The following is a 25,485-nucleotide window of genomic DNA, read 5'->3' as shown; positions in this document are numbered from 1 at the left end:
TAGAATTGCAAAGTTTTAAGGGACATTTATGTCCCATCAGCCATCTAATAGCTATATAGATATATGCAGGCTGCGTACACACCATACATTTTAAGTACGTAACTTCCCCTGGGAATTGTAGTTTAACCTTCACAGAGCTACAGTTTCCAGCATCTTTAACAAGCTACAGTTCCTAATATTCTTTGGGGAAAGTGTTTTAAATGTATTTTAAATGCCTGCAAGAGTGGATGCGCTATATCCAATCCCACAACAGGCAACACCTACGCATGCTTTTGCTCTTCTGCATGTGCACCTCCACACATACCATCCCCCAGTCTTCTTCAAACATGATACCTCCTGGTTCACTCTCCATTTCCTATTTGGCTCTCCAAAATGGTTCCAGAATGGCATTCAATCTACCCAGATGCCCCAAAGCAGGATCCTTTATACAACTGCTCCTGCCACCCCCACCCCACATAGCCCCTCCTATGAGTCACACTGTGTTGTGCCCCAAATGGAGAACAGAAGCCGACCACCACTGTGTCCTCAGAACAAAGAACTCGAGAAGTGAACTGGGAGAGCCCAGCAGCCTGCTCACAGAAGAAGAATAGAAGAGACCCCAGGGTCATCTAGTCCAACCCTCTGCAATGCAGAAATCTGAACTAAAGCATCCAACCTCCACTTAATAACCTAGTCTAGTCCAGCTCCCGCATCCTGAAATTCCAACTCTTTACAGATCTCTGACTGTGCCAGATCAAGATGCAAAACAAAATACAGTGGTACCTTTGTTCCCAAACGTAATCTGTTCCAGAAGTGTGTTCCAAAACCAAAGTGTTCTAAAACCAAGGTGTGCTTTCCCATAGAAAGTAATGCAAAATGGATTAATCCGTTCCAGACTTTAAAAAACAACCCCTAAAACAGCAATTTAACATGAAATTTACTATCTAACGAGACCATTGATCCATAAAATGAAAGCAATAATGTACAGTACTATAAAATATATAAGACAGTATTGTAGATTATAAAAATAAAAATTAATGTTTCTTACATGAACTGATGATTGTCATTGTTTGGATGGGGGACTTTTATCTATTTCTTCAGTCGCACAATCAATCAGTCAATCAATCAATCAATCAATCAATCAATCAATCAATCAGTAGCTGAACTGGGTTCCACACAGTCACAAAAACGAAGTCACAAGCCACAGTCACAAGTCAGTCCCATAAAACGAAGAACAAGTCACAGTCAAAAAGTGAAAAAGCCACACAATCAAAAACACAAAAAATAGCAAAAACAGAAGCTCCAAATATCACCTCTGTGTTGCATGGTGCTCGGGACTCAACAGCAGACAGACTCAACAGGAAGCCTCTGATTAGCAGCGGGGGACTCAATTTACAAACGGAGCACACTCAACAGGAAGTGGAACATGATCTGCCTCCAAGGCAAAGTTTACAAACCAGAGCACCTACTTCCGGGTTTGCACCATTTTATCTCCAAGTTGCTCATAAACTGAGCTGTTCTAAAACCAAGGTACCACTGTACTGCTTTCATTCTGGTTGGTGGGTATGACTTGATGATGTTTGTTCACCATCAGCAAGACAGAGAGGATGTTTTCTTCACACTGGACCTTATTAATCCAGCCTGGGGTCAGCAAACCTTTTCAGCAGGTGGCCGGTCCACTGTCCCTCAGACCTTGTGGGCGGCTGGACTATATTTAGGGGGGGGGGAAATGAACGAATTCCTATGCCCCACAAATAACCCACAGATGCATTTTAAATAAAAGCACACATTCTACCCAGGTAAAAACATGCTGTTTCCTGGACTGTCCGCGGGCCAGATTTAGGCGATTGGGCCGGATCCGGCCCTTGGGCCTTAGTTTGCCTACCCATGATCCAGCCTGTACATTTTGGGTGCCTCCAAACTCGCACTATTTTGATGGGAGGAATTCAGGCACATACTGCAAATTTAGATTTGCATGTTTTAAACCTGAAGCACCCAAGTGCAAGAAATCCACATAAAAAAAAGAACCTGACTTTTTGCAAGTTGGAAAGTGACAGGTAAATGCTTTGGAAAGCATGAGATGAATGCATGACTAATGAGAACACCATCTGAAAGCAAATCAGGATGAATGCAGGCCGTATCCCTGCAGATCAGAACAAATGCCCAGTAAAGACTGGCTATAATCTAACTGCTGCCTAAACTTTGTGCAAGCAGATCAGGATGAATGCCGAACAAATAGGCCATCAGGAGGAGTTCTTTTGCCCCATGAATTGCCTGCAGCTCTCCTGCTCCCCATGGAGCGCCTCACTCATTCATGACTTGTGTCACATAGTTGCGTACCTGCTGCTCTGCACAGCAGCTCCTCTCACGCTCTCTAGCCACAAACTACCTCACTCTCTAGGACACACACAAATCCAGTCAACGCACACAGTGGCGCCCCCTAATGTGCAGACCGATGACCATTGTCCACCCCGTCACTCAAACTGCAGACAGGCACCTGATTGTCCCTGATTGTCCCATGTGTGCCTGTCCTGTCCTGAAGAATTTCATCTTGTACACTCCCCTGTCTTGTATACTCCAATTTCACCTTGTATGCTTCCTGCCTCAAACACACTCCTTTTGCATACCTATGCTCTGATTGTGCTCCCCCCGCTTTCCCCATCTTGCATGTTTTATTTCTATGCTGTGCAGTGATTCTGTGAAATGGCCACTAACAAACACTTATTTCTCCCTTCTGATGCTTCCTGGCTGGCGCAGTTGACCGGACAAACTGTGAGTCTTCATGAAATGTTGTGTGAGTGTGTGTCTGGCTGCAGGGCGGGAGCAGGACAAGGTGAAGGGCCAGTCCGTGTGATTGCATTGTTGGGGAGGGGTCTCCTACCATGGTCTGAATCTGACCGACACTGTCCTGTTGTATCTTTGTGCAAGGTATAACCGTTTTATTGCAATCTGTCCAGGGTGGGGGGAGGCGGGGGGCTTCAAAGGGTGGCCCTCTCCATCTTAGGGGTCCTGGTTGCTGATTCTTGCTCCCACCTTGGTTTTCCAGTACTACAGCCACCTGAATTCACGGAGCAGCCAGATAAGAAGATTGTTATTTTCCCAAATGACGAGGCCATCCTGAAATGTGAGGCCACTGGGAATCCCCCAGTGAAGTAAGTATGACAAAAATAGCCTCCAAAATGCTTTGTCTTTAGGTTGGTGCGCTGATATCTGCACCATACACTTAAAGGGAATTGTAGTTTACTTCATCACAGAGCTACAGTTCCCAGCACTCTTAACACACTGTAGTTCCCAGGATTCTTGGGGGGAAGCCATGCGAATTTAATGTGCTTTAAATTTAGGGTGTGAATGTGACCTTACCAGATAGGATGTGGAAGATCTGTCACGGGATCTAATCATTTCTCTTTCTGTTTTTGAAAAGCAGTCATGGTGGGGAGAGGGGTCAGGGGTCAGATTGGACTGCTGCTGTGTTGTGTTGATGGGGGAGGGGGAGGGAGAGCGAACCTTTTCCATCCAGGATGTTTCCCTGGTTGAAATTGCTCCCCCTTCTCAGGCAGCTCTTAGAGACAAGACGGGCACTTGTGTTGCTGTGATAATCATAGGTTCAGGGCTGAGGATTCAGCACGGGAAGAAAGGGTTAGGTCCCAGCGCTGCGTCTTCATTCTCATTTTGCCCCCCCCCGCCCCTATCACTACCAGCGCTCGTTTTAAACCAAGTCAAAGATGTCAGGAGATCTGATTTCAGATCTTCCGAGTCACTCTGAGTTTAGCTCTGAGGCACATTTTCCTCCTTTGCTTGATGCCTGCTGCATCTTACACTGGGAAGAAAACACAGTGGGGGGGCGTGCTAAGTGTAAGGAGCACCCACCTGCAGAGGAGCTGGCCCCAAGTCATCTCTGCCTCCAGTCGCCCAGGATACAGAGATATGGATGAACTGCTGCCCCCCCCCCCGCCCCCTGCATTGATTGATTATAAGGAGGCAGGAGGCAAAGTAGGGAATAATTTGGGAAGCCTGCAAGCTAGATGTTTGGATTGCTTTGCAATTTTGTGTTTTTAATTTGCACCTTTTGTGTAGAGACTTCAAGATTGGGCTGTGAACCAGAGTCCCTGATTCAGGTCTCTCTCCACTCTGCACTAAGAAGTCACTAGGTGGTTTGAGGCAAGCCACTTAGCTACTGTTTCCAGAAAGCTATCAGGGGAATTTTTTTTTTTGGCTAAAATTAGGGAGCAGTCAGGGGGTGGGGGATTTCATTAAGAGCTCACCTACCTTCCTCTCTATTATTCACGCACACTGTGTGTGTTTTCTTGGGGTGGGGGGGATGCAGCCAGAAAGGAACCTCAGAGAATGTTTTTAATACTCAGAAATAGGCAGGCTTTTGTATACCTCAATTCTAACTAAGCTAAGAAGGGCCTTAAAGGTTTAAAACGAACACTTTTGGTTGTCCCAGAAATTGATAGGGAACCATTGCAGCTGCCTGAATACTAGCAAGATGTGGTCTCAGTGGCTAGTGCTAACCAGCAAATCTAACCATTGTATTTTGCAGCAGTCTAAGGCTGCAGTCCCATATGCATTTACTAGGGAGTAAGCCCCTAGGGGACGCAGGTGGCGCTGTGGGTTAAAGCCTCAGCGCCTAGGGCTTGCCGATCGAAAGGTCGGCGGTTCGAATCCCTGCGGCGGGGTGCGCTCCCGCTGCTCGGTCCCAGCGCCTGCCAACCTAGCAGTTCGAAAGCACCTCCGGGTGCAAGTAGATAAATAGGGACCGCTTACCAGCGGGAAGGTAAACGGCGTTTCCGTGTGCGGCTCTGGCTCTGGCTCTGGCCAGAGCAGCGATGTCACGCTGGCCACGTGACCCGGAAGTGTCTCCGGACAGCGCTGGCCCCTGGCCTCTTAAGTGAGATGGGCGCACAACCCCAGAGTCTGTCAAGACTGGCCCGTATGGGCAGGGGTACCTTTACCTTTACCTTTAAGCCCTAGTCACCTAGTGAACTCAACAGTACTTATGTCTGAGTAGATACAGTATGTATGCATTTTGCTCTGTGTTTCTCAGTGTTCTTCAAAAGGTACAATATTTGATCTTGACTACTGAATTGCTAGCCATATAAATAATGATACTTTTTGGTCACACGCTTGCAGGTATCAGATCTTCTATACTCGCTAGGGATGGGGGTGGGGAATTCAGTTTAGTTTGCATGTTTGCAAATTTGCCAAATTTACATTTCCTGAAACAACAAATGAACTGAAATTCCTTCAAAATTCATATGTATCTGAATTTTGAGTTGCAGTTCTCCAACAAAAAAGTGTGCATATTGGGGAAAAGGTGTGCATAAAAATGGATATATAAAATAACATACAGACATGCAACATATCAGTGGAAATTGCTTGCAGAAATGTGTATTTTAGGAAAAGGAGTACTACAATGCTGTCAAATATTCATAAGAATGTTTTTTTTAAAAGAATACCACCCTGCTCATTTATGTGTAAATTTGGCAAGCTAAACTTAGGTTTAGAAAAAATGAGAAAATGAGAGAAAGTGTAATTGACATATCCCCTCAACGCTCTGAGCTACAGTGTTCTGAATAAAAAAACAAAATTCCAAATTTTGCCAAGACTCAAATTCCTAATAAAGAATTAAAATAGAAATGATGTATGCATAAGAGTGTATATTTGTAGAAATTCTGTTCCTAGGAATTGCATTTTTGAGCACCATACTTGGCTATTTCTAAGCCAGAACGCATTCAGCCCTGGGTTTCCACCTCCCACCATAGGATCTGGTCTCTCCAGTGCTTATGAGACTGGATATTGCATAGTGCTCCAAGCGCAGCTCCACTCTGTTCCTAATATCTCTTTTATTCCCTCTTATGCTGCTCCAGTAATGTACCTCACCTTCCTCTGACCTTTGCTCAGCTCCTAATCTGCTTCCTTGCCTTCAGCTCAGCTCTTGTGAATATGAGAGAAATTATTGTCCCCCTGCCTTCCATTCCCATAACCATCCATTCCCACCATTGCTTCCCCAGTCTCACCTCCCCCTACTGGTGCATACTGGTTTTACATGGGCTCATCCCTGACCATCTCCTAAAAGAAACACCCTCCCTCCAGCCCTGTTGCATTGCACCCCAAATTTTCTGCATATATCTCCCTCTTTAGAAGGCTTTCCTGCCAGCCGCAAGCCTTAGAAGTGATCTTTCTGTGAAAATGATTCCAGCTCCCTCCCATGTGTATCTCCCAAATTCCTGCCTAAAGAGATGCCCGCTGCATTCCTGATCTGTGCAGCAGCCTCTTGTGTCCAGCATGGTCTCCTGATGCACCTTCTCTACTTGGCAGGTTCCGGTGGACCAGGGATGGGCGCGAATTTGATCCTGAGCAGGTGCCGGGGATGACGCAATGGAACGGCAGAGGGACCCTGAACATCACGACAAACAATGGGAATACGGCTACCAAGTTCCACGGGAGATATCGGTGTTATGCCGACAACATTCTGGGCACTGCCATGAGCTCCGAAAGCCAAATTATAGCTGAGAGTGAGTGCCCGCCCACCCACCCACCCTCGCTCGGTGCCCCTCAGTCTCACCCAGCATGGTGTCCCTGCTTCAGCCCCACCCTACCCCCTTGCATGGGGACGTCCGCCAGTCCTGCCCCACATCACACCTTCAGCTGCACACCATGCACACCCACCCTATGCCTGGCCCAGGCTTGGCTGATGTTGCTCATTTCTGCCACACAATGACTGCGACTGCAGCTCTGCGCATACGCACACACTCATGTATGCTGCCATACACGCGCACACCCCCCCGACAGTTATCTGAGTAATAAATTTCTCCCCTCCCCCTCACAATAAATGTATATCCCTTGCTTCTTCCCCCTCCCACCTCCCCTTTTACCTGCCTGGACTCCCTGGAGTGCAGCCAGTTGCTCTTGTTTCCATGGAAACCGTTGCCATGGATTCATGGTGTCGGGGTGATGTAATTGCCAGTCCTCTCCATCAGCACCTCTGTGGGCCCCTCCCCCACCCTCTGGCTTGGCCTCGCCCTCCCCATGCCTGCCAGGGAAGGAGTTAAAACAAAAGTGGGGGGGAAGCGGGGGGGTGCGGGGGGGGGAAGAGAGGAGACACATTATTGATCCTGACTGTAACCACAAAAGAGAACTGACACCAAAAATGGGCCTTTTTTCTTTTTAATGGTGGCGGTGACAAATTTTTAAGAGGAAAGGAAATTTTACAGTCTGTTAACATTCTCTTCTGTATTCCAGAACTGGAACCTTCTGATTGTTTTTCCTTTACCTTTACTAAAAATCCCAAAAGAAAATCCACTTGCCCTTTACTGCATATTATTATTGCTGCTTTTGGCCCAGGAGGACTCCCCTGAGTGAGTGCTTGAGGGCCCTGCTCTTGCCACTTACCATCTGGCCTGGGGCGGGGCCTGACAGGCCTCACTAGGACAGTTGTTGTTACTGCCGGAGGGGCAGAGTGTTTCTAAAATGTTTTTTTTTAAAAAAAAAAATTATATGTGGGGGGTGGGGGTGGGATGGATGTTTGGTTGGGCTTGGGGATTATTATTTTTTAATTATTATTTTGATGTTTTGTAATTTTTACATTTTTTGTTTGTATTGTTTTATTGGTTTTGTTTGTTTAAGGTGTTATTTTGTTCTTAGGGGGAGGGGTCAGGGCTGCCGGGGAGTGGGCCCCAGCCCACAAAATGGCTGGGGCATGTTCCACAGGGGGGGATGCACTGGGACAACCGATCTCGGTGATCACGGGTAGGAGGAGGAGTTACGCTAAGACTAGACCATGTCATTACAGAGGGGGCAGGTTTAGTCATTGTCTGAGGACTATCCCTGCCTCCGGGTCTGGTCCTGACCGGATGGATACTAGAATCAGCAAGGGATACCCACATGACCTGAAGGTGCTGCTGTGCAATGCCAGGTCAATGATTCATAAGACCACTGCCATCCATGACTTGATCATGGATGGAGGGCTTGACCTGGCATGTGTAACAGAGACTTGGTTGGATGAAGCAGATGGGCCTGTCCTTGTGGCTGCTTGTCCACTGGGTTTCTCGTACGCACAGCAACCCAGGTCATGTGGGCGGGGAGGGGGGGTTGCAGTGATTTTTAGGAAGTCATTAGTTTGCACCAGGCGTCCTATTGGGAAGACCCAGTTTTCCGAGTGCATGTTCTGGAAGTTGGGCAATAGGGGCAGTACAGGATTCCTTTTGGTGTACCGACCTCCCCGCTGCACCAAGGATTCCCTGTCCGAGCTGCTTCAGGTCGTGGCGGATGTTCTCCTGGAGACATCCTAGGGGATTTTAACATCCATGCCGACACGACCTTACAAGGGGCCGCTCGGGACTTCGTGGAAAGCATGGCCTCCATGGGGCTGTCCCTGAATAAGTCTGGCCCAACCCATAGTCGCGGACATGCCTTGGACCTGGTGTTTACCTCTATGGATGTTGGTGATCTGACACTAAGTAAAAGCAAAACGAAAGAAGTGCCATGGTCAGATCACTTCCTGGTGCAACTGGACTTCTCTGCGACCCATCCCCTCTGCAGGGAGGTGAGACCAATTCGGATGGTCCGCCCCCGCCACTTAATGGATCCAAATGGTTTCCAGAGAGTGGTAGGGGATGCTTTATCCCATGTTGATGGCCTTTCAGCCAATTCCCTGGTGGCCCACTGGAATGTGGAGTTAACCAGGGCTATTGACTGTTTGGCTCCGAAGCGCCCTCTCCGATTGCATGGAGCCCGGACAGCCCCATGGTTTTCCACGGATCTGAGGGCAATGAAACAATCGTTGAGACGGCGAGAGGGCCGGTGGCGGATAACTCATTCCGAATCTGACCGGACACAGGTTAGAGCTCAATGTCGAGCCTACCAAGTGGCGATAGCGATGGCGAAGAAGAATTTCTTCACCGCCTCTATTGCATCTGCAGAAAACAGCAGCAGGAGACTTTTTCAGGTGGTTCACAATTTAGTGGAGCCACCTGCAACATTGGGGCCCAGTACGGGCCACATGTTCTCCTGCAATGATTTTGCAAAGTTTTTTTGCAGATAAAATCGCTCAGATTCGGGAAGAAGTAGACTCCACCGTGGGAGCAGGGCCGGGGCGGGAGAGTGCTAGAGTTCTGTCTAGTCAAGTTGAGTGGGATCAGTTCCAATCTGTTACCTCCGAGGATGTGGACAGGCTGCTTGGACGAGTGAAGCCAACCACCTGTCTCCTGGATCCTTGCCCATCCTGGCTTATAAAAGCTAGCCGGGAAGGACTGGGCGATGGGCTTCGTGGGGTGGTGAATGCTTCCCTCCGTGAGGGAGCCTTCCCAGACCCGCTGAAAGAGGCGGTTATTAAACCGCTTCTTAAAAAACCATCTTTAGATGCGGCCACGATGGCCAACTATCGCCCAGTTTCAAATCTTCCATTCTTGGGCAAGGTGATTGAGCAAGCGGTTGCCGAACAACTCCAGGCATGCCTGGAAGAAGCGGACCATTTGGATCCCTTCCAGTCGGGATTCAGGCCTCATCATGGGACTGAAACTGCCTTGGTCGCAATGGTTGATGATCTTCGGCGGGCTAGGGACAAAGGTGAGAACTGTTTCCTAGTTCTGCTGGATCTCTCAGCGGCGTTTGATACCATCGACCATAACATCCTTCTGGACCGTCTTGAGGGGCTGGGAGCTGGGGGCACTGTCATACAGTGGTTCCGCTCCTTCATCCTGGGCTGTGTTCAGAGAGTGGTGGTGGGGGATGAGTGTTCAGACCCCTGGGCTCTCATTTGTGGGGTGCCTCAGGGTTCTGTCCTCTCCCCCATGCTTTTCAACATTTACATGCAGCCGCTGGGAGAGATCATCAGGAGGTTTGGGCTGGGTGTTCATCAGTATGCGGATGATACCCAGCTCTACCTCTCTTTTAAATCAGAACCAGTGAAGGCGGTGAAGGTCCTGTGTGAGTGTCTGGAGGCGGTTGGAGGATGGATGGCGGCTAACAGATTGAGGTTGAATCCTGACAAGACAGAAGTGCTGTTTTGGGGGGACAGGAGGCGGGCAGGTGTGGAGGATTCCCTGGTCCTGAATGGGGTAACTGTGCCCCTGAAGGACCAGGTGCGTAGCCTGGGAGTCATTTTGGACTCACAGCTGTCCATGGAGGCACAGGTCAAATCTGTATCCAGGGCAGCTGTTTACCAGCTCCATCTGATACGTAGGCTGAGGCCCTATCTGCCTGCGGCCTGTCTCGCCAGAGTGGTGCATGCTCTGGTTATCTCCCGCTTGGACTACTGCAATGCACTCTACGTGGGGCTACCTTTGAAGGTGACTCGGAAACTACAACTAATCCAGAATGCGGCAGCTAGACTGGTGACTGGGAGCGGCCGCCGAGACCATATAACACCGGTCTTGAAAGACCTACATTGGCTCCCAGTACGTTTCCGAGCACAATTCAAAGTGTTGGTGCTGACCTTTAAAGCCCTAAACGGCCTCGGTCCAGTATACCTGAAGGAGCGTCTCCACCCCCATCATTCTGCCCGGACGCTGAGGTCCAGCGCCGAGTTGGCGGTTCCCTCATTGCGAGAAGTAAAGCTACAGGGAACCAGGCAGAGGGCCTTCTCAGTAGTGGTGCCCGCCCTGTGGAACGCCCTTCCAGCAGTTGTCAAAGCGATAAACAACTACCTGACATTCAGAAGACATCTTAAGGCAGCCCTGTTCAGGGAAGTTTTTAACGTGTGATATTTTATTGTATTTTTGCTTTCTATGGAAGCCGCCCAGAGTGGCTGGGGAGGCCCAGCCAGATGGGCGGGGTACAAATAATAAATTATTATTATTATTATTATTATTATTATTATTATTATTATTTTGTTGTCAATTCAGTGGTTTTTGAGAGTGAACTATGAGCCAGGAAGGTCAAATCACAGGCCTTACACAAGCCACAACCTCAGAGGCCAGCTAAATCCATGCTCCCCTACATTCTTCAGTGTGCCCTGGCTTCCGCCCTCATATGAAAGCCCCTCAGATTCTTGGCTTGGGAAATCCCAATAGCTTTATTGATAAAATCAGCACACAGCCTCAGCCTCAACTGATGTGCAGTATAGGAGGCACAGTTCATGGGTTCATAAGCAGAGTTCCAGGATCCATGGCTGGGCATAACCAAAGATGTTGTCCCAGCCCTTGACACCCCCCTCCCATTCTACCTTTAAAGTTGCACGGTACTTGTCCCAAGTGAGAAGCCTGCGCTTGCAAGTGCACAGCGACCCTCTTCCCCATCACTGCCTGAACTCTCTCCTCCTCCTCTCCGAGGACCCTCCTCCTCCTCTTCTGGAAGATTCTGCCATCCCTGCCCTCTTCTGGGGCATTGCAGCAGTGTTTCCCTCCTTTAGCTCTACTTCATTAGCTGCTACTTGTGAGTAGGCAAGGCTAAACACCATCATGCCTTGTCATGCATCTGCTTTCATAAAACACATGCTGGAGCTGTTCTGTGCATCAATGTATGTGTATGTTGGGCGGATTGGAAAATCCCTCCCCTCCCCAATAGCACAAGTGAGAGACTGCAGATATTCAGGACTTGATGAATGAATCTCTGCCCACCTAATGCTGAACTTCAGCAGCCAGTGCAATAAGAGGATCTGCACACATCACTGATCAAGGCAGTATAGTAGGTGGCAATCTTATTCCCTCTCCCTAGGAAAGAAGGATGGGGTTTTTTTGGGAGGGGGTGGTGCATTATGGATAAAGCAACCCGAGCCCATTTTGCCCTCAGTCCAAGGTCCTTTTTAATAAAAGCACCTCTGCCTCTTTTGCAGCACAAATCACTTCTAGGACAGCACTTTTCCTCCAATCCTAGAAATTTTCCCCTCAAGACCCTCTTTCTTTTTAATCTCTTCTGTTGCTCTTATTGAATTACATTTCTCAAGGTATCTCTGCATTTCCCCATCCTTGTTTCCACATGGATATTTTGAGGATACAGAGCAGGAACCCAGGACCGACCCCCTTTTAGTGCTATGTGCTCTGGGCTGCATATCTCCTTCCCATTCCCAGAACTCTTGGCCCTGAGAGGCATTTCCAGTCACTGAATAATATTCAAAGGGCCAGGTTCATCTAAGCAGGTGTGCCAGCAGGAACCAGGACAAGTCCCACTAGTACAGTGAAACTCTCCCTGCCTCCTACCCCCATTCACACCACACTCCTCCAAGCAGAACCCCCCAGAGCAGCACTGGAGGGGAGTAGAAGGGAGATGGCTCCACTGCACAAGCTGAAATGCTTGTTCTGACGGAACAAATGGAATAGTGTGATGCTGAATTCCTCCCAAAGACCTGTGGGATGTACATCTTCTGTAAGAGGGAAAGAGGAACTGGATGTGTGAAGAAGTGAACCCAGAGGACTTTGCAAGCGATGCTTCCTGGTTGATCTCTTTGGAGTCTTCCCCACTTGCTGTCTCTTGCTCACCCAGTTTCCTCCTTTGCTTCCTGTCTTTGTCCAGGTGCTCCACAGTGGCCAAAGGAGAAGGTGGCACCTATTGCAGTGGAGGAAGGGACGCATACGGTCTTACCCTGCAACCCACCTGAAAGTGCTGTCCCACCCAAAATCTACTGGCTGAACAACAGTGAGTATCCCTGGTTGCCCTTCCAGGTGTGATCATGTGGCAAAGATGAACTTCCTGAACTTCCATTAGGAAGAACTTCCTGACAGTAAGAGCTGTTTGACAGTGGAATTTGCTGCCAAGGAGTGTGGTGGAGTCTCCTTCTTTGGAGGTCTTTAAGCAGAGGCTTGACAACCATATGTCAGGAGTGCTCTGATGGTGTTTCCTGCTTGGCAGGGGGTTGGACTCGATGGCCCTTGTGGTTTCTTCCAACTCTATGATTCTATGATTCTATGACCAAGGTGGGGACTACTGTCTGCCAGCAGTTGGCCTGCTGCTTAGGGTGAGCAGTTAGGCTACTCAACTCAGGAGGGAAGAGGCTTGGGTTCTAGGCTCATTGTCGGATAGTATAATGTTGGGACACATGCCTTTATATTTATGTATTTTTCTATGTCTATTTATTACAAATAAATATTACATATTAATTAGTGGCTTCTTAACAAATACCTCTATGCAACATACAAGAGGTAAATTGAAAACAAAAATGGGGGGTGGGGATCACATTATACCTGTCTTTTATGTATGCAAGTCCCTAGATCAATCTGTGATTCAGCCAGTCAGAACGGATCAGAGCTGGGGAGTCTGTGGCCCTCTAGATGTTGGACTCCAACTCCCATCAATCCCAGCCCTGAATTGCCAATGGCCAGGGATAAAATGGGATTTGTAGTCCCACAACTTTTGGAGGCCACAAGTTCCCTACCCATGGAATAAGCAGTATTCGGGTAGATGGTCTGATTCTATGTAAGTCCATTCTAAGTACCCTAGGAGATGGACTTTTGTCCAGGAAAGTGTAGCTCAATGCATTAATCAAGGTGGTTTTGCTTGGAACTGATTACTGGGATTCAGATCCCATGGCCTGCTACCTGAAGGAGATCTGAGGTCTTGTGGGGGGAAAGCAGAGCACAGGACTGTCAGTATCCACTTTCACTGAGGCATATGGCAGGCTACTGTTGGAAGGGAGACCTTTGGTCTGATCCATGAATGAATGAATGAATGAATGAATGAATGAATGAATGAAATGGGGTGTGATTCCTCTCTCTCCTATGATGTTGGCTGGGTCAAGAGATAAGGTGGGGTGGAAGAATCAGTCTACTGTGCTGTGGCTTCTCACCCCACTTTGCTATTTCCACTCTCTCCTTCCCCTCCAGAGATCGAGCATATCACAAAAGATGACCGAGTCACCATGGGCCAGGACGGGAATCTCTATTTTGCTAACGTCCAGATGAAGGACAGCCGCCCTGACTATATTTGCAACGCCCATTTCCAAGGTCCTCGAATCATCATCCAGAAGGAGCCCATTGAACTAAAGGTTTTCCCCAGTAAGTTTTCAGATACCCTGCATTTCTGAAGTGCAGCTACCTTCTGGGGTGGAAAGGTACAGGGATCCATCAGTCACCTGATCTTCTGTCCACCCAGTCTAAGATACACTGAGAAAGTGTTAGTTTCTTGGTAATTAGTTTTGAGGCTAAGGAAGGGAGAAGTATAACAGGGTGAACAGTAGGCTATGGCAAGTACAGCAGAGATGGCAATCTGTAGCCCTCTCGATGTCATTGGACTCCAATTCCAATTGGCCCCAGCCAGTTTGACCAATGGTCATGAATGATGGGAGTTGTAGTTCAATAATGTCAGGAAGGCAACAGGTTCCCTGACCTGCCTTCAATCCCTCACTTGTCAACTTCAACAGCTGTGTGAAGCTCCAGTTTAATTCTGGCTGGTCTTTGGCCCAGTTTGATGATGTTGTTTTTATAATTACAATAAAAGCGCATGGCGCCAGCAGTCACCTCCCAAAAGCCTGTTGGAGCAAGAAGGTCTTCACTTGCCGGACAACAAGGAGGGGGCCAGTCTACCTTCTTTAGGGAAGGAGTTCTGAAGTCTGGGAGAAACCATCAAGAAGGCCCTCTCCCACGTCCCTACCAAGCATGCCTGTGAGTGTGGCGGGACTGAGAGAAGGGTCAATTTAAGCCAAACCATGGCTTTGTGTGAACGCACAAGCATATGAGCTCCAGAAGAAAAGAGCACTTAGTGCTGCACTGCACTAAGCCATGGTTTGACTTCACACATATCTGAACCTGACTCATGATTTAGCTCTCCCAGACAAACTGCAAGCTGTAAACCACAGGGCAGATCTTGGTTATAGTTCATGGTTACTCTGGAGAGAGTCAAGCCAAACGCCTTGGTTACTGCTGCGGCAGAACAACTGGGGAGGAGCACGGTAGCCACAATCTCCTCTCTGGGAGCCTGCATGCTTATGTGATGGCACTAAGCCATGGTTTGGCTGAGTGTGATGTGCAAATGTAGATAGAAATGGAAGGTCTGTGGCTGAGTAGCTCTGTTAAAAGGGTGCAGCAAGCATGCCTGCCTTGATAGATCAGAGGGACAAATGAGATGGTCCCTATTCTGCACTCTTAAGGTGGTGATGCTGAAGAGCAGTGCTGCTCCTGCCTCTTCCACAGTTTGCATCAACTAGGCCTCTGCAGGAGCTGCCACTGCTCTATGGGACAGGGTCAGAGCAGGTCAGATTAGCTCAGAGTGGGCTCAGCACCCTGTTGGTTCCATTGCTGCCCAGTTGCCTTCCCTTCTTTCTCTTCCACAGCCAACAGTTTCTCGAACCAGAAGCCAATGCTAATTGTACCGGATAAGATGCCCAACACATACGAGGCGAAGCAGGGGGAGCCCTTGGTGCTGGAGTGCATTGTGGCAGGACTGTAAGTGCCTTGGAGATACCTGTTGTCAAAGGGCTCAAACTCTACCTGAAAAGGACTCCAAAACGCCCATGGAGAGAGTTGGGGAGAGGAAGGTTTGAAGATCCTTGAAGGGGAAGAGTTCCATCAGAGACAGTCACCCAGTGGATCAGCTGTCGCATGATTCTGCAGCCTCTGGATATCTTGGCTTTTTTAAAAAAAATATCCATGAATGTACCTTAGGATACTTCATAAATTTCTCTAAATTCACATTAATTTTACCTGAAATTAAGTACCTTCACAGTATTCCTGTGGCAGTGAGTTTGACGGGGCAACTATGAATCACATGGAAGTGTAACTTCTTGGCTTTCTCAACCCAGGGATACAGAACCTGTGGCCCTCCAGATATTACTGGATTCCAGCTCTCCTCAGCCACAGCCAGTATGCCCAGTGGTCAGGGATGACAGGAACTATAATCCAGCAGTGTCTATGTGGAGAGCCACAAGTTACCCATCCCTACATTAAACCTACCCCTTATTATCTTCTTCAAGTGTTTCCCTGGTGTTCGTCCATTACTCTGTTAGTTGAGGGCCAGGGTGGTTAATCTGACCATTGGTCATGCTGGCTGGGGCTGATGGTCAGCCCCAGCCATCAACACCTGGAGGGACAGCTTAACCACTCACGGTTTAGGGGCACTCACAGATCTTTCCCCTTCTGGTTGCCTAAAGCAGATATCTGACTCTCTCTCTCTCTCTCTCTCTCTCTCTCTCTCTCTCTCTCTGTGTGTGTGTGTGTGTGTCTATGAGAGAGAGAAAGAGAGAAACATTTGATGTTTGAGAGAGGGAGGTATGGATGGGTCTAAGACTGTGTGTGTGTACATATGGAAGTTGAGAGAAGGCAAGAGATTGAGGTTCCATTCTCCTTAGTGCAGCTTCAGTAGGGGAGACGTACCTGCAGGTGGGCGGGCAGGTAAGCTCCTTTTTAATGTGTCTCCAGAGTCCCTACATTGCAAGTGGAGAAGAGGAGGGGACCCTCTTGGGATTTTAGTCTTCCCTCCTTGGTGATTTGGCAAGCAAACAGAGACCTCCAGCTCCATCCTCAGGTGTGGGCAGCCTCCCCCTGGCTGCATCCTGGGGCTTGGAAGCAGGAAAGGCACTTAAAGGCTGGCTTATAATCCAAAGTGTTTCTTGTGTGATTAAGGAAACGTCTTCCTAGTTGGCTTCTCTGGAGACTCTCAGCTCAGCCGGCCCTTCAGCCACAGGCTGGCTGATGAGGATAAAGAAGGGGAAAGTGCCAGCCAAGGAGATCCAGGAAGCACTTTGGCAGCGTTCTTAGTCATGGTTTCATTTATTGTCTGGATGATGACAGAAAGAGTAGAGAGTACCTTCGAGAGGAAGACTAAGAGCAAGACTTGCTTGGTGCGCATAGTCAGAAGGGGAGCCAGGGCGTTACGGTGGTGGCATGTTGACCTATGGGCAAAGCGGTTCAGGTTCAAGTCAATCTTACTGCATGACTGTGAAGCCAGTCACAACCCCTCAGTCTAAGCTACTTCCTTGTTGTGAAGATGAAATGAGATGAAAGGAAAATATGTGACATTGCTAGGATTTCACAGTTATGTCTTGCTGATTGTGTTGGAAGCAAAATTGAACTAACTGAATCTTGATGCAATCCAAAACTGCTGCAGAGTGAAATAGAGCACTTCCTGAAGCTTGTGAAGGCAACTGAGAAAACATATTTCCGTAATAGTTAGTAGATGGTCTCTGGTTTTAATTTTTTCCTGTGGTTTTTATTGTATATAGACATTTCCTGCTTTATTTTAATTATATAGTTGTATAAAAATATTTATAAAATAAATAGATAATATTTCATAGCAGCCATATCGTAAAAGATGAAACCTCCCCTCTTCTCTCTTACACAAGAGGCGATTTCACTACTAAGATGGCAGTTTTTATGAGTTCTTGTTTTTAAAATAAAATATTTTTTTAATTAAAAGAATACATTTAGCCAATCAATAAGTTTTAAAGCCATTAATCTAACAAATTAATCAATTAAATGTTTGTTTTTTATTACCATTAGATCCCATCTTTTCTCCAAAAAGTTCAAGGTGACATACTTAGTTCTCCCACTCTCTGTTTTAACTCTCAACAGCCCTATGAGGGAGGTTAGACTAAGAGAAAGTGACTGGTCCAAAGTCACTCACTGAGCATCATGGGGCTGAGCGGGGATTGGAACCCTGCTCTCCCAGGTCATAGTCCAGCACTCAGGCCACTACGCCACACTGGCTTTCAGCCATTGCATCACTCCTGCCAGTGACACGGTATGGGGCAGGGAGGAGGAGAGGATCTGGGATAGGACAATATAGCAGGGCTCTTTCCAGCTTTCCTGTTGGTCCTGCGGATGCTATAGGGCTCTAGCTCTCTCTCATCAGCCCCAGTCAGTGTGGGCCAATTGAGACGATGGTAGTTGAACCCCAGCAACACCTGGAGGGTTCTTGGTCTTAGGCATTAAACTAGTTGAACCCCCACCCAGAGTCATTAGCCATTTTTTACCCTCACCCTTTCTCTCCTGTCTCTGGCAGCCCTACACCAACCGTGGAATGGATCCACATGAACAGACTGAAGCTTTCAGACCGGGTAGTCTTTGAGAACTCAAATAAAACCCTGCGCATCCCAAGTGTGGAGGAGGATGACGATGGGGAATACCAGTGCATTGCTCACAATGACCACGGCACGATCCGCCACAGCTACTATGTGACGGTCGAGGGTATGTCCACAGCCACAGGCATAACTACACAAGCATAGCTGGTGGGATAAGAGGGGGCACCAGCTAAGCCGGGGCACTAGGACTCTAGTGGGGTGTGTGTGAGGGGGTCTCTCCTAGGAGAAGCCATTCATTTCAGATTTCAGTAGGGGGGAGACATTCAGCAAAGGACGAGGGCCCGCCCTCCACATTACTTAGGTTTTAGGTCCCATTGAATTGGGGACCAAACTAGACATGGTGCTAAACTTGCAGTCTATTTTGTTTGTTTTAAGTGAATAGTGGGAAGAAGATTTTGTTGTTGTTGTTGTCAGGACTGTGAGAAAAGGAGGGTAACCCCCCCCCAAAAAAAAACCTCACGGCAATCAGCTAAATGCAACCAACCACGCTCTGGTCTCTCCAGCATCTCACACTGCCAACAAGAACAAACAGATAAATAAAGAACCTATCCTTGCAACACTGACCAAAAACTCTGCACATATGTACACTAATGAAAAGAATGAAAAATCACTACCCTACTTCTTTCTCCCCACGCTCCCTGATTCTCCCTCCCACCTCTATGACAGCAGCGTCTCACACCCAATGTGAGAAAGGACTGAGGCATTGTATGCATCCTTGCTAGCTATGAAAATCCTTTAATAAAGACAACAAAAAGGGTAAAAAAAGAAAGGGCGACAACTCCTTCACTGTGGCCCCATCAAACTTCTCACCCTCCAAGGGCATCCTGCACTGCCCTGAGAGGTCTCTCCTTCATGCCAGCCAAGGTTTCCTGGATAGGATTCTTTTCCAGAAAGGCAAGGCTGGGTCTAGATATTGCAAGGAACACAGAGCCACCTGCTGCTGCATTGTGTCCCTTCCTTCCTTCTCCTTCCTGGCAATGAGCTTTCATAGTGTGCTGTGCAGTGTGTCATTGCCATGCTGTGGTCTGCCCTGCCACTGACAGCCAGTTTTGTGTGGGATGGTGGGGTGGGAGGCAGCTCAATATTCTGTGCATATGTCGAGTGGAAAGCCAACAACCAGTGAAATTCTGACCATTTGTAAGAAGTTAGAACTTCAGCTTGACCAGTAACTGTAAATGTCAGAGACATGGCCGGCAGAGAGGAAGAGGCAGAGGAAAATAGGAACTTGATTCTTTCACACAACGAAAGTGAGAAAAGCCCTTCTCGCTCTGGAATGCTGCCTATAAGTTTTCGCAGCAGCACAGAGATGAAGGAGCAGGAGGCAGGTGGTAGGAGGGAGTTGGGTTCAACTCCAGAGGAGGAGGAATTGGCTGCACCTGAGTCTCCAAGAAGTAGGAGACGGAGCAAGCGATTAGAACAAAGGAAGACTGGCAGGAAGCGGACTTGGTATATATCTGGCCTTGGGAAGGGCCAGAAGCCAGTCGAGTCAACTGACTCTGACAGTGAGGAATGAAATATATTAAAAAATTGTCCAGTAGCACCTTAGATACCAACTAAGTTTGTTCTTGGTACAGTATAAGCTTTTGTGTGCATGCACACTTCTTCAGATACCATGCATGCACACGAAAGCTTATATCAAGAACAAACTTAGTTGGTCTCTAAGGTGCTACTGGACAATTTTTTAATATATTTCAACTGTGTCAGACCAATACGGCTACCTACCTGAAGTGAGTTGTGGGAAGGTCAGATTGCTGAAAGCCTGTTATTGCTAATAAACCTCAACTAGTAAAACTGCCAGCATTCCGCGTCTTGTGTGAGAGAAGTGCTAAACCTGACAGTAAATATATTACACAAATATATTGCTCTTTGCAATAGCCACCCTAAGCAGGAACCCTAAGCAGGCATGACAGTAGCTGGAACTTTGGCTTTCCATTCATTGTGGCTGCAGTAATTGGGGTGGGGGGGGGAGAGAGCTTCAAGGTCAGGAGTGGGAGAATCCTGAATTTCTTTTTGGTCTTCAGAAGTTGATATGTGGGAACTGGAGGGCGAGATTAGAGTCTGTGGAGTTAGCAGGGAGGCTGCAGATGGGGCTTGTGGGTGGGGAGGCGGCCCTTTCACTCTGCCCTCTTTTCTCAGCTGCTCCATACTGGATAAAAGAGCCCGAGAGCGAGATCTTTGCACCAGGAGAAAATGTGCGCTTGAACTGTGATGTTGATGGGGAACCCAAACCAGAGGTGTCGTGGAGAATAAATGGGATCCCGCTAGAAGGTGAGTGAATGGGCAGGTATGGAATGTGGGTGAGGGAAAGGGATGCCACGCTGCCATGCTTCCTCTCGTGGGCCTAAACTCTTTTGCTGGGTTTCAGAGGTGATGCCAGACCCGAGAAGGAAGGTGGTCCCGGGAGCTTTGATCCTCAACCAAGTGCAGCCCAATGACACAGCTGTGATCCAGTGTGAAGCCCATAATAAGCATGGCAGTCTCCTGGCCAATGCGTACATCCTCATTGTCCGTGAGTTTATCTGCTCCTCTTGGATGTGCGTGGGGCTAGACCAGCTCCACAGGGCGGCAAGGTGGGGGGAGCCAACAGAGAGCACACACACAAGTGTCACCATTCTCACATTGCAAATAATGCCTGAAGGTGTTCCAGGCTCCTCTGAATTTCAGTTTTCAGGGTTTTTTGTTTTTAAAAAGAAGGTAAAGTCTTTAGCTGCGGGTGGTGCTGTGGGTTAAACCACAGAGCCTAGGACTTGCTGATCAGAAGGTTGGCAGTTTGAATTCCCGCAACAGGGTGAGCTCCTTTTGCTTGGTCCCTGCTCCTGCCAACCTAGCAGTTCGAAAGCATGTCAAAGTGCAAGTAGATAAATAGGTACCGTTCCGGCGGGAAGGTAAATGGCGTTTCCGTGCGCTGCTCTGGTTTGCCAGAAGCGGCTTAGTCCTGCTGGCCACATGACCTGGAAGCTGTACACCTGCTCCCTCGGTGAATTAAGCGAGATGAGTGCCGCAACCCCAGAGTCAGCCACGACTGGACCTAATGGTCAGGGGTCCCTTTACCTTTACCAAGTCTCTAGTAGCTACCTTTTCCTGGAGGGTCATTTAGTGATGTGTGTTGGGCTAGCTAGCACATCAGCCCCAGCCCACTATGCGTTTTGTTGCCACAGATGTCACTGCTTCACATCTGGCTTTGCCTCTTGAGGAGGAAAGGCCCAGAGAGGTTTCTCCAGGAAGAGGGAATTAGGTTCAGGGGCCTCTAGCTCTTGAGCCTAGTCAAACCCTTTTACTTATGGAGATACAAGGAAAACATGAAGGCTTACTTGACCCCATTTGTCAGTAAGAAAAGTTCACTTATTCCTACCTCCAGACATTCTGGTCAACGAGTGTTAAGCCTTGGCTAGCATCTGGCCAAATAGTAAAAAAACAAAACACACACATACACACACATATATATACACATACACATTAAAAGCCTTTACCAAAAAGATCTAATATGCTAAATGACTAAATGTGTTTAATTGTTGTTGGGGTTTTTTTGCTGTTTGACTTACAATTTCCCCAGTTTGTATCCTGTGGGAGGGGGATAGGTCATTGTTTTGTTGTGCTGTAAATGTGATGAAGGGGAGCAACACCGGGGTGAGGGTGACCAGTTAGGGTTGCCATATGTCCTCTTTTTCCAGGACACATCCTCTTTTTCCAGGACACATCCTACTTTTTAAAAGTAGAAGTCGGCAAATGTGTCCTCTTTTTTGCTCTTCAAAATATGGCAACCCTCCCTGTGCTAGTTTAAGCTTGTTGGTTAACTTTTCTCAAAGGGCGGCTTCCCATAATTTTTTGTATGGCTAACTTGACCCAACCCCAACCCCCCTGCCCCTGCTCACACAGACAAACCAACCACACGGCAACCAACCAAGCTCTGGACTCTCTAAGCTCTTGCAGTGCCAACAAAAATATATAAATAAAGGTCCAGCCCACGTGATGCTGACACAAAAACACCACACAAACACTATGCAATAGAGCAAAAGATCTATCTCTATCTCCCTCCTCTCTTTTAACCCAACCACACAATATCTTTAACAATTAAGTCTGACTGTAAACAAAATGTTTTTAAACGACTGTAAACGAAATGTGAAAAATACTCTATGAATTGAAAGTGGAGACACTATATGTACTTTCCCCTGTTTATTTGTTTGTTTTGTGACACAATAAAATATTTAATACAAACTAATTGTAAAAAAGCCCATGTCCTCAACACCCTCCCCCCCCGGCCCTCACTTAAAAAAACCTTGATTATGAGGCTGGTCCAATATACTTGCAAAATCCTAGATGGGTTTCGTTGAGGAGACAGAACTGGTTGTTTGTTCAGAGGGTGCCATGCCCCAAACGTATCTATCTACTTCATTTAATTCAGGTCTGCCAACAGAGATCCTGACCCCGGATGGGTTAGTATACAATGTGGTGGAGAACCAGACAGCCACCCTGCACTGTGAGACTTTTGGGGCACCTCGGCCCACTGTGAACTGGTGAGTTCTCTGCTATGGCTGATGTATTTCATAGAATCATAGAGTTGGAAGGGACCAGAGGGACATTTAGTCCAACCCCCCGCAATGCAGGAATCTCAACAAAAGCATCCATGGGCAGATGGCCATCCAGCCACTGCTTAAAAACCTCCAAGGAAGGGGAGTCCACCACCTTCTGAGGAAGTCCTTTCCACTGTTGAACAGCTCTTCCCCTTCCTGATGTTTAGTTGGAATTTCTTTTCTTGTAACTTGAATCTTTTGGATCTATCGAATCCATTTTCTTGCTAACTTTGTCCTAAGCAGCTATGGCACCATTTGTATATATCTCATCTTCTCTGTGCCAAGTTCTGGCGCTTGGGGTTGAGTGCCACTGAGTAAGTATAGTAACTTTTATTTGTAAATGGAAAATGATGCCTTATTTGTGTGGAGACAGTGAATATATGCTGTGAGATCTTTATTATTAGCATCAATCTGTCATATCAAACTTTAATTGTTCAAAACTGAAGTTCCAGTATGCACTGAAATCTCTCCTGCAAAACGCTGACACTCTGGAGGCACCCTCTGCTTATGGTGTAGATCTTAAAATCATAGGAATCCCTCTGGAATTTTTTTGTTTTTAAGTGACAGTAACACTAACCATATTGACAACAGAGCATTTTCTCTTTCATGCGCTTGATGTGCCCCCTCTTGCTCTTACTTCCAGGCTTACAGAAGGCATGTACTCCATCATGGAAGATTACCGGAGCTTTCTATTCACAAACGGAACCCTGCAGCTTGAGAAAGTCCAGCGTGAGGATGCAGGGAACTTCACATGCTTTGCTGAGAATGATCAGAACAATGTCTCCATCGTTGCCCACCTTTTTGTCAAAGGTGGGAGCAGATTTCCCAGAATGCACCACACCTCTCAGACGGGTTATGAATCTGAAGAGAAGTTGGATAGGAAATAGTCAGTAAGGCATAATAGTAAGGCACAATGAGGCTTGATGGGAAGATAGCAGTCATAGGTCATTGCGGTATGATGAAATTGAAAAATAGGTGTTCCACTTTCCTGCTTTCTCCAGCCTGAGCAGTCACACTAAAGGTAAACAGAGAGAAAGGCCAAAGGGATCAGATCTTACTTCATGAGGTAGACAGTTTGGTGTCAGATGTTGGACTACAATTTCCATCCTCCCCCTGACCACAGACCACATTGGCTTCAGCTCGCATTGCCCAGCAACCAGGCCCAGCCCGCCCATGAGGCAGACTGAGACAACTGCCTTGGGCAGCTGAATCCTGCAGGATGGAGCCCAGTGACCATCAGAAAAATGGGGAGAAGTAGTGGCAGTGGCTTCTGACAAGTTCTTGTGAGAGTTCCATGAGATGCTGCCGGAAGCTGCGCTGTGCGACCCTCGTAAGCAAAGATTTGACAGGAGCAGCACCCTTCCTGCTTTGCCTCAGGTGTCAAAATGGGAGAGGATGCCCCTGCCAACAACATATGGAGGGCACCTCATGGACTACTTTCTGCCCACTCTGAACTGTCAGCCACAGTTTCTAAGGCCCTTAGTTGAACATCTCCATCCTCCTGTACAGCCAGCTCCACAGATGGATTTTATAGATAATACTGAAGTTTTGGATGCTTCCCCAATGAAATTAGGAGATGATTCAGGTTCTCCTGAGTCTCCTGCCCTCTTCTGAGAAGTGGAAAGAGGATCCTGTCTTGGTAACCTCACAGTAAGAATGATAGCTCTCCTGGGGTGGCAGCAAATCTTGTTTTTTTCCCTCATGCTCACATTTTAGATTTGCCTTTTGTCTTGTATGTTGAGGTCTGCCTAAAATTAACATATTCAGGCCACTGCCAAGGTAATTTAAATCAGAGCAGCTTTAGGAATACTCGGTTTGGGGTGCCATTCAAGGTAAAAGTGTGGAAAACAGGTCAAAAGTGGTCACCTGGTTCATTTCAGTGAGGTGTGTGCAGGAGAACTTCTTAAGAGGTTTCATTGCCTGAGAATTTGTTGCCTGGCCCTGTCTGCAATGGGAGGTGCTCAAGTCACACTGTGGAATGATAGGGGAAGAGAAGCCATGAGGGCTATTGAGATCTCATCCCTCCAACCATAGCAAGGCATGGTGGGGAGAGAGGCCACGACTCCACATTCTGTCCCTGTTCCAGGAGCCACACAGTTTGAAGTGGAGCCTACAAACACAGAAGGGGAGAAGGGTGGCCATGTGACATTCCATTGCAAAGTGGTGTTCGATGACACCATCCCAGGCCCTGGTCTTGAGTGGCACCGAAAAGGGCAGCTGATTAAGGAGTCCGCTGACAATGACAAGTGAGTGGTGTGGGCAGGGCAGGGTTGTGTGGGGGCCTGTGGACTGAGGGAAACCACAAAGCACTCTTATTTTATCCACCTGCTAGGTATTTCATCAATGACACATCCTTGACCATCACTGACCTGGACTATTCTGACCAAGGAATATACACCTGCCGGGCTTGGACAGCTCTTGACTCTGTGGAGAAAAGTGCCAAGCTTTGGGTATATGGCAAGTACCAAAAAAGGAGAAATCAAATATGGGTTCTTTTACCTCTTGTAAAATGGTTGTCTTGGGTTCTTTAGACTCCAAACTTACTGAGAGAGCAAAGTGATGGTACGTGAGGTAGTGGCTGTAGCTGGTAGATTTGGGGCACATGTTTTTGGTTTTTGATGTTTTGAGGTGAATCTGGTGTTACTATAAAAGGGAACTCAAGGTGGGGGGAGGGAGAGACAGAAAGAGTGAGAGAGAGAAGTGATGCCTTTTTCTGACCAGGAGATGTACATAAACATTACACATCCTTCAACATGCCTCCAAAGGCATCTGTGAAGCAAGTTTTATTTGAGTCTGAGTTGTGAGGAAATTGATATATGTGTGCATGGGAGAGAGAGACATGTTTAAAAGACAAATATTTATTAACTGAAACTACTTTCATTTCTAGATAGCCCTATCAGTTAGTGAAATAATAACAACATTAATTATACCATGGGGTGGGGTGGGGAGAGACAGAGCTGCCATTTGGAATTTTAATCTCAGGAT

General features: G+C 47.5%; 1 protein-coding gene across 9 annotated transcripts in view; it reads left to right on the top strand.

Annotated features, from left to right (window-relative positions):
• Positions 1-25,485, top strand: part of L1CAM (L1 cell adhesion molecule) — a 103,073-nt gene that overhangs the window by 40,329 nt on the left and 37,259 nt on the right. For 8 of the 9 annotated variants that reach the window (XM_079958655.1, XM_079958652.1, XM_079958659.1 and 5 more), the window contains exons 3-15: positions 2,737-2,751; positions 3,026-3,131; positions 6,301-6,497; positions 12,433-12,555; positions 13,740-13,910; positions 15,185-15,296; positions 17,851-18,035; positions 20,066-20,197; positions 20,295-20,438; positions 22,332-22,443; positions 23,144-23,310; positions 24,587-24,746; positions 24,833-24,961. In XM_079958655.1, the coding sequence (XP_079814781.1) occupies positions 2,737-2,751; positions 3,026-3,131; positions 6,301-6,497; positions 12,433-12,555; positions 13,740-13,910; positions 15,185-15,296; positions 17,851-18,035; positions 20,066-20,197; positions 20,295-20,438; positions 22,332-22,443; positions 23,144-23,310; positions 24,587-24,746; positions 24,833-24,961 (1,753 nt within the window). The remainder of the gene's footprint in view (positions 1-2,736; positions 2,752-3,025; positions 3,132-6,300; positions 6,498-12,432; positions 12,556-13,739; positions 13,911-15,184; positions 15,297-17,850; positions 18,036-20,065; positions 20,198-20,294; positions 20,439-22,331; positions 22,444-23,143; positions 23,311-24,586; positions 24,747-24,832; positions 24,962-25,485) is intronic. The other variant, XM_079958656.1, reaches the window with a different exon arrangement.

This window comes from Podarcis cretensis, assembly GCF_951804945.1.
Source record: "Podarcis cretensis genome assembly, chromosome: 17".
NCBI classification, from domain to species: Eukaryota; Metazoa; Chordata; class Lepidosauria; order Squamata; family Lacertidae; genus Podarcis; species Podarcis cretensis.
This window is presented reverse-complemented; position numbering and strand designations above follow the sequence as displayed.